This window comes from Myotis davidii, unplaced genomic scaffold, assembly GCF_000327345.1.
Source record: "Myotis davidii unplaced genomic scaffold, ASM32734v1 scaffold726, whole genome shotgun sequence".
NCBI classification, from domain to species: domain Eukaryota; kingdom Metazoa; phylum Chordata; class Mammalia; order Chiroptera; family Vespertilionidae; genus Myotis; species Myotis davidii.
This window is the reverse complement of record NW_006297808.1, coordinates 1660727-1669886: the sequence shown is the minus strand read 5'-3', so window position 1 is coordinate 1669886 and position 9160 is coordinate 1660727. Positions and strand designations below refer to the sequence as shown.

General features: G+C 59.7%; 1 protein-coding gene across 1 annotated transcript in view; it reads right to left on the bottom strand.

Annotated features, from left to right (window-relative positions):
* LOC102753543 (ras GTPase-activating protein 4) overlaps positions 1-9160 on the bottom strand; it is a gene marked incomplete at its 5' end in the record, with an annotated part of 25541 nt that extends 16381 nt beyond the window's left edge. Inside the window, 5 exons of the mRNA XM_006773426.2 lie at positions 884-1013; positions 2124-2185; positions 2650-2763; positions 4357-4413; positions 9111-9160. Coding sequence (XP_006773489.1) covers positions 884-1013; positions 2124-2185; positions 2650-2763; positions 4357-4413; positions 9111-9160 — 413 coding nt within the window. The remainder of the gene's footprint in view (positions 1-883; positions 1014-2123; positions 2186-2649; positions 2764-4356; positions 4414-9110) is intronic.

Below are 9160 nucleotides of genomic sequence, written 5' to 3'. Positions count from 1 at the left end.
AGTGTGTGAGTGTGTGAGTGTGTGTGTGTGTGTGTGAGTGTGAGTGTGTGTGTGTGTGTGTGCGCGCGCGCCACAGAGAGCCTGGTGCCCGTGAGGCTGAGGAAGAAGGAAGTGTGAGAGAATGACTGAGCATGAGGGGCGGGACTGTGACTGCCCATCACCATCACCTTCCGTCTGGCTGTGCCTCTTCCACTTTCCAGCCCAGGACAGAAAATAAAGCCAGGGAAGCCACAGTTCTCATTTCCAGGAGAGAGAGATCTTCCTCCCAGAGAGGCCCACCGCTCCGCAGTGAGGGGGCTCCCATAGGCCGGGGCTGCCCTCCTGCCCAGAGGCAGGCAAGGGCCCGGTGGAGGTGGGCTGGAGCCAGAAAGGAAGGCGATTCTCCTGGAGTGTGAGTCACACGCAGGCTGCAGCTAAAAATACGCAGGGCGGGGGTTCCCTGTCACAGGTGACTCAGGCCCACCTTCCCCTTCTGAGCATAAGCCCCCACTTCCCACTGGAGATTTTCAGCAACCTCTTCACACACACACACACACACACACACCCGCCAACCACCACACCAAGCACCTGCTATTGATGTTAAATCCAGGGGAAGGCCCGTCTTGGCACTGGGGCTGTATGATCATGGTTCAGGGTACCCCCTCACCCCCCAACTGGTCTATGATGCCCGAGGTTCCACCATTAGAACATCACCTCTTCCCCTAAGAGTCATGCCCTCCTGAGTGGGGTCATCCCGGGAACCTCTCCCGTCAGCCTGAGAGCAGGCTTGGATGGGAGGAGGCCCGGGGCCGGGAGGTGGATGGGGGAGAGGAGGCCCGGCATCCACAGTGGGTTCTCTAGTTTCTTGGGGCCCACGCCCTGCGCCCCACCCGCCACATCTCACCTGGCCTCCAGCACGGAGCAGCGCAGCCGGCCGCCACGGGTCCCCGGCACCAGCTCCAGCCGCAGGTGGATCTCGCCCTGCACCTCCTCATCAGGGTTGACCTCCGTCAGGTGGGCCCATCCACTAAAACCTGTGAGGCTGCCGGTGAGCCAGCATCCTGGCTCTTTCCATCCCACGCCCTTCACCCTCCAGGCACCACATGCCCCTCCTTAATCCTCTCGGAATCCTCTCAAGCTCCTGTGAGGCAGGGGCTGTTGTCCCCAGTGATAGATGGGGAAACTGAGGCTCAGACTTGTGACCCCTGTATCCTCACTATTGTGTCAGGGTGGCCCTGAGCCAAAGTCATCATGGCACTGCCCTCTGTCCTCAGTTTCCCCATTTTAAAACAGGGGGAGAATGGCTCTGGCCCAGGGATGCTGGAAGGAGGGCCCAGATGGAGAAGCGACCAGAGAATCGCATCGTTGGGGCCACTGAACCCCGAGGGGCTGGCTGGGGCCTCCAGCAGGAGACGCCTCTGGCCTGCAGGGGCCAAGAGGCTCCATGAGTCAGCAGATTCCTCCCTGCCCCCACATGCGGGCCCCAACCACACAGACAGGAGCAGGTGTGTGCCTGGGAAGCCCCTGAGAGTTAATTGCAGGGGCGCAGGCTGGCAAAGCCGAAGCATCTAAGAGCTTCTGGTCTGAACCCTCATGGGCAGATGGGGACTCAGCCCAGAGAAGGCAACCCCTGTCGCAGGGCGCACAGCAAGGCTGCGACAGGGCTGACCCTCAAAGCAGCGCCAGCATCCTAGGAACCATCCAAGGGGTCTCCAGCCTAGCCCAGCTCCAGGCCAACGGCTCAGGCTTGGGACAGAGAGGCCTGGGGCCAGGCTGAGAGGACCTCAGCGGGTGCAGAGGAGCCGGCTGCATTGGGTGGGCCCCTGCATCTCGGCAGTGGAGCTTAAGGAGGCCCCTTGCGCTGCTGGCAGAGGCCTCAGATCCCACCACTAGCAGCCCTTTTGCTCTGGGGGATGCAGTCCAACCTGGAGATAGAATGGGGCCCTGGGCACAGAGGTGGGTGTACAGGCCCTTCTGGGGAGGGTAGACATGGCTTTCCCTGAGCATCAGGCCTGAAGGAGCCTAGAGCAAGGGTCTCTGAGTAGGGGGAAGGCTGGGACTGGGGAGACCAGTGAGGAGAGAGGGGGGGAAGGCCAGAGGCGGGGAGCAGGACCGGGCTGTGGGCTCCCTCCTGGGGACCTTACCTTTCGGGTGAGCAGCCAGGGTGTCCTTGGTAAGGCAGACCTTCCCGATAACATCGTCTCGGCTGGAGGATGGAGAGGGAGCCAGAGCTGGGCAGTGCTCTGCGGGGAGCCCAGGACCCTCCTCCCACCCAGTTTAGGGCCCCTGTGAGGAACAGGGAGGTCACTTCAGGGGCCTCTCCGAGTAGGACCCATGACCTTTCTGCACATGATGTATTTCTGCACATGAACCAACCCGTGTGCCCATGTATATGCCCAGATGCTCTCTGGGTGCCCATTTCCTACCTCACATCCTTACACTCGCATAGCGCACCTATGCCTGTATTCCCACACATGCACACATATGACATGGCACAAGCACGGTGAATCCACACAGCACACACCCTCACACCCTTTGAGACCCCTCTGGGCCCCTCTCCCTCTAGGCTATAGAGGATGCAGAGTGACCAGCAGTCCCTGCAGTGAGACGGACCAGGGAGGGGCAGGTGGTAGGGCCCAGGCCCCAGCTGAAGAGTAGGGCCCACGTTACCTGAGGGCATCCTCGTCCATGACATAGAAGGCCACCGCATGGAAGGTGGGCGGCAGGTGCACCTGATACTCCTCACCCCAGAAGGGGCACAGGGTTTTCCACACGGTGGCTGTCCTATAGGAGAGGACCCTCAGACCTGCCCAGCCACCTGCAGGCCCCAGGCTGAGGCAAGGTGGGGCTGGGTGACTGGGCCTACCTTCCCCCACTTCCCTTCCACTCCCAGAAACAACTGCCCTGCTGTTTGATGCCATCCCAGGCCCCTTGTCCACCATCAGTCACTCCCTCCTGACCTTCCTCTCTGCCGGGGTGGGCACAGCGCTGCCTCTGCCAGGCCACTTTACATTTGGGGAAACTGAGGACACTTGGCAGCACTCAGGTCACACAGCAGGACTCCCTGGCTCCTGGTGCTGAACGGACTTGCTGGCTGGAGGCCCGGTGATGGCCAAGCTGACTCTGGAGCCAGCCCGTCCTCCTGGGGAGTCTGGGAGCCACGGTCCAGGCCCTCACCCAGCTCTGGCCAAACCCCCCTGGATCAGAGCCTTCAGCGGGGATGTGCACGGGGGAAGCCGAAGCCGCCAAGGACCCAGGTTAAGGCCCAGGGAACCACCTTCACTTCTCAGAAAGGTTACTGAACTCTGGGACTCAGTTTCCCTGTCTGTCATGGAGACAATCGGGGCCATCACGCCCTCTCTTCACTTGCTGTCTGTGGTTGGGAGAGAGTCTGGACAAAAGATGGGCCCTGCTCACTGGGGAACGAACTGTGAGTCAGGCAGCTTGGCCAGCAGTCAGCCTCGGGCACTCCGCTGGACGGAACCGCAGAGCAGCTCTGGCCGTGAAGTTTGAGGCAGAGGCTTGGGTGGGGAGGGGACTGGACAGCAGAGGCCCTGCCCAGAATCGTGAAGCCCGTGGAGAAAGGGAGGCCCAGGGGAACTGGGCCTTTGGGTGCAGACTGGGGACCCTCAGCCTGGAGAGGAGCAGTTTTTCTGGGGAATAACCACTATGGGGCTCTCTAGGGGAGAGGGGTTCCCAGGTCAGAGCAAGGGCCAGGGAGGGGAGAAGGCGCTCAGGCTTTGGGGTGAGATTTTAGGCAAGTTACTTAGTCTCTCAGAGCCTCGGGGTTTTTTTTTTTATCCATAAATGGGGTTTAATGTAGCTCATCATAAGTATTAAATGGGCTAACCTCACTTAGTATGGCGGAGACAGCACTCCCATAAGTGACCGTCTTGTTACAAATCATCATCGTGTCCCTCCTGGGGGCTGTAAGGACTACAGAACCATCGGAGAAAGGGGCCTCTGGCCAAGAGCCTGGCCCACAGCAGATATTGGTGTCAAGGTCAGTAATTAGCAAGAGGATCTTTCCCGCCTCCTAGTACAGCGGTTCTCAACCTGTGGGTCACGACCCTTTTGGCGGTCGAACGACCCTTTCACAGGGGTCGCCTAAGACCATCCTGCATATCAGGTATTTACATTACGATTCATAACAGTAGCAACATTACAGTTATGAACTGGCAACAAAAATAATTTTATGATTGGGTCACAACATGAGAAACTGTATTTAAAGGGCCAGAAGGTTGAGAACCACTGTCCTATTAGGTGTGTGAGGGTGTGGTGGGGGCCCAGGAGATTAGATGCCCCTCTCCACACAATTCCACACCCCTCTGAGGTGTGTGTGTTGAAATGGGCTGGGGCTGGGGCTGGGGGTGGTACCTGATGATGGGCTCATTGTCCACCTTCACGATGCAATAGGGGTCACTGCTGCCGTTGCTGTAAGACAAACAGGCGAGTGGAGGGGCTGGCAGGTGATGCTGCAAGTGGGGTCAAGGGCAGGGCCTCCCAGGCAGCTCCCATCCCTCTGCCAGGGGCCCTCAGTGACCCCAAAAACGACAGTCAAGGCTGAGGCACTGGGTCCCGGGCTGGGGCCTAAACCTGTGTCCTCACCCTCAGTCTGGGCTGGGGGTGGTTAGGGAAGGCAGGAACCTGCACCAAGGCTCTCACCGCACCCCTGCCCCACCTCAGGGAAGACAGAAGCAGAGGCCAGTGCCGTCCTGTGCACTAAAGGGTAAGGGTCATTGGTTCAACAGTCACAAGTCACAACAGCCCCAGGCCAGCTCCCTGACACCCCTACCCTCCACACCACAGGCAGTCCCGTAGTCTCTCTAAGCCTTTGCTCTTGTTGTTCCCCCACCCGGACTGCCCTCCCATCCTCCCAGCCTCAGCCCCTCCTCTAAGAGCCCTCTCTGTCCCAGGGGCAGGGAGTGAGGTCTCCCCTGTGACCCCACTGCCGGCCCCTCCTCAGTAGGTTTCCCTCCATCCCAGGAAGCTGTGATGTCCCATCAGTTGCTTCCCCCACCTGAGTGACCTGAGCGTAGGGACCATTCTGTGTCCCCAGGGCCCAGGACAAGGCTTGCCATAAGACAGGGTCCTGTGAGTGTTTGCTGAATGAGTGAACAAATATAACCATCTGTCCTCAAGCTCCCAGCCACCTGGGAACAAAGGGCCAGGAAGGCAAACCTGGGACTGCCCAGTCCCGCCTGTCTCATTGGCAGGGGATTCAGGGGGTTGAGGGCAGCCCCAGCCAGGTCCAGGGCTGGTACTGGGCGAGAAGGGGGGTGAAGACTGCCTCCAGAAATGCCCTTCAGGCCTGGCATCCATACAACAGAAGTGTAGCCCTGGCTGGTGTGACTCAGTGGGTTGGAGTGCTGTACTGTGCACAGAAGGGTTGTTGGTTCAGTTCCCGGTCAGGGCACATAACCCGGGGGGTGGGTTGGATCCCCTGATCAGGGCCAGCACGTGAGGCAACTGATCGATGCTTCTCTCTCACATCAATGTTTCTCTCTCTCTCCCTCTCCCTTCCTCTCTCTCTAAAATCACTAAAAACAAATCCTCAGGGGAGGATTTTAAAAATAATAATAAGCTTTAAAAAGGAAAGGAAGTGTATTTTCGTGTTGGAGGCTGGGGAATTCCAAGCCCCGCTTTCCTTCTGAAAAGAGGCTCCTCTTTTGAGGAAACCACTCGACACAAACGTCTGCAAAGGCTCTCAGACGCCAACAGAAAATGTCTGCCCAGACTCAGCTTCCCCCCGGCTCCCCGGTAGTTGCCCAGGGTCCCCGACACAGGTGAGGGCCAGGCCATGGGAGGTGTTTAGTCAAAGTCAGCCCCGCCCTAGACTCCTTGCTCCTCCACCCGCAACCCCCACCCCCAGCATTTAAGAGCCCACTCCCCCAGACCCTTGGGAACACCCCAGGTTGCATCCCGCCACACCAAGGCAAGGGGACCCCAGGCCTTACATAACAGGTCCCCGTGTTCCCCAAATGCTGGACTGGGCAGCAGGGCCCAGGAGCTGCACAAGTGTTTGAACAAGAAGCTTGGAGAAGCCAGGGACAGGTCAGTGTGGGCTGAGACCTCTGTGGCTGCCCCCCACCTCGGGTCCCTCTCTGCCCTGCTTCTGCCTCCTGCCCTGGGGTTTCCTGGGGGCAGGGACCCTCTTGTGTACCCCTGTGAGCCCAGCACTACCCTCTGCTCAGCTCTCACTCAATGGATGAACCGTGAACGCACAGTGAGGTTTGGGGCTCATGTTGTAGTCAGGGCCATGGAGGTGGGCGGAGACCCAGAGGCAGGAACAGACCGTGTGCAGGGACAGCGTTGGGACCTGTGCCCTGCCTAGTGGCCTCTGCTCTGATGAGGCCGCTGGGCTCCACGACTTCTCCTTCCCCAAGCCACTTGCCGGCTCTGGCCCAGCCTGGCTACTTGCAGGGCCTCTATATTTAGGGCCTTGACAGTTTCCAGGCTGTGGAAGAGGAAGGATCAGGGCAAACCCTGAAATAGCCCCGGGCCTGTCCCCAGGGTCACTGGGCGTGGGAGCCAGTGGGTCACCGGTCACCATGAGACTCAGCTCCTGTCTGTCTGACCCAGGCACCCAAGGATGGGAGACAGCGGGAGGGGGCATGGCAGAAACAGGCAGGCTCTGAGAGGAACCTTAAGAGAACTAAACACCCATGAGTGAAGTGCCAGGGGGGCAGGTAGCCGCTCTGTCTGCAGGGCTTCCCCCCTCAGAACCGTCTCAGGGAAGATGGCCACTACGATAGGCGGCGAGCTCCTCGTCCTCAGAAACCTGTAAGCCCTGGCTGGAGGGGGCTGCTCAGGAGGCAGGCGGAGGCTGATGAGGCCCGCAGTGAGGCAGGCTCGCCTCCACGCCTGCCCCAGCAATCAGGGAGGGCTTCCTGTGATTGCCAAGCGCCGGCTGTCCTGGAGCATGGCATTCTTGAGGCTCTCCCCACTGAGCCCACAGCAAGCTCGCGACTCCGTCCTGCTAGGACTCAGCCTGTCAGCTGCAGAGTGGGCTTGAATCTTGGCTTCTCTACCTACCGACGTGGACTTGGTATACGACTTCCACATCCTGAGCCTCAGTTTCCCCGTCTTCAAACTGGGTATATTATAGGGCTAATGAGAAGGTCCTCAACACCTCGTATTGCCCTCCACTGGGGACCAGGTATCCCTCAGGCTACTCAGAATGTCAGGTCAAATGAGTCATGGTTCCTATCCTCACAGTCACGTGACACATGCAACCCAGGAAAGAGCAATTGCTAGCAAGGGCTCTGCCCTAACTCCAGATGACCGAAGTCCTGAAGGGTGCAGGACAGGGACGGTGAGGCCTGCACCAGGGCACCAGTAAAAGCCCTTGAGGAAGCTGAGAGGTGTCCTGAAGGATGAATAGGAGTTTTCGGGAGGACTCTAAAGGGGAGTGCTTGAAAGCAGAAGGCCCCAAATACATGCAGAAGCAGAGCTGTGAAGGGCAGTAGCCCAAAGGTGAGCGGCTGGGGGAGGGGGTCACAGCTGGGTTTAAAAGATAGTTGACAGGTTAGAAGGGCGTACACCAACCACTATAGGAAAGGCTGAGGAAAGGAGGTGAGGGGAGGTGAGTTGGGCAGGAAGAGGGGCAAGGCAAGGCAAAGGCAGAACCCACAGGATTTGGTGGCCCCACCCCTGGGAATGAAGGCACCTTGCCCAGAGTCCCTCAGCTGTGCACAGGCAGGGCTGTGCAGGAAACCCGGCACCTTGGCTCCCTGGGCTGGTGAGAGCCTGGAGCCAGGCACGAGGCAAGCACTTCGGGGATGGGGAGGGAGGCAACAGACAGAGGGGCCGCTCCTCCCAGCTGCTCCTCCCAGCTGCCACCAGCCAGAAGAGGCCAAGCTGACCTAGTTACTGGTGCCAGTGTGGGGGGTGCTTAGTGGCTGGGTCTGGAGGCTGAGACCCTTCTCAGAGAACATCTGCCGTCTGACCCCAGAAACCACAATCCCAGCTGCCAGCCCACCTCCCCGGACTAACAGAAACCCACCTTAAGATGGTCCCCCACTACCCTCCCTCACCCATTGCCATGGCAACTGCTGAGCCTGGCCTCATCAGGCCCAGGAGGCCTTGAACTGGAACTGCTCCTGGCGCTGAGTGTACTGGGAAACTTATGGGCCACTGTCCGTGCCAGAGAGATGCACTGGCCCCTTCCTCCTGTACTGCCCCCCCCACCCCTCCCCATCCTGCCACCTGGCTGCATCCAGGAGCCAGATGAAGAGCCTGGGTGTGGGGAGGCTCCAGCCCAGCAGACTTTGGACCCTATGCTGCATTGGGGCTCCCTTTCCTCCGCCCCCTCCTCCAGGGGCCCCGAGCTTTGTGCTTCCCACAGCTCATATCTGAGAGATGTCTTTGTGCTCTCCACAGCTTGTATCTCTGAGGCTTCGGGGACAGGAAGCAGCCTAAGGTTGCATACAAGGAGCCAGGGATCAAATGGGGCAGCTGATCTCTGCAAACTACTGAGAAAGATAGGACAAGGGGCTCCTGAAATCTCCTCAGGCCTGGCCAGGGACCGGGAAAGCCCTAGGTGCCTGCGCCTGTCGGGGGCCCCAGACCCAAGACCTTGCTCTGCGCTTGGAGCCAGCGTTTCCTGTCTCGGAGCCTCGTTTCCTCGTCTGTGACTGTTATGATGAGCACTGCCTTGCCGGGGGCTGGTGAACATTAGAGGTGATGGCTCAAGTAAAGCACAGGGCACCAGCAACGGCGACTCCCCAGCCACTCATCTTGCAAGGGTCCTGGCCTCCTGCCCCACCCGTCACCTCTCCAAGCCAGCGCCTCCCGTCCCATGCACAGCAGGGAGCCCCGGGACAGCCCCTGGGGCCCAGGAGCGTCTCAGATGCACACTCCCAGGTACTAAGTGTTCAGAAGCTACCAAGGAAAACTCATTTCTAGGGGACACTTTCATCTCCAACCCACGGCCTTCTCTGCCCCCTGAAGACCTCTGGGCGAATCTTCACTGTCCCCATCTCCCGGCCAGTCTCCCGCTGCGGACCCGCTCGCCACATCCCCGCCTCTGCTCCACTTGTGGGCGGGCCGTGTGGACCCCGGAAAGGTCAGGCATAAGGGGCAACGCCCCTCCCCGGAAAGTTGGGGTTCCCACCCCCGGCCGCGCTCACATGTCCTTGGCGGGCAGGTTCTTCCCTTCCACGATGCGGATGGACAGCGA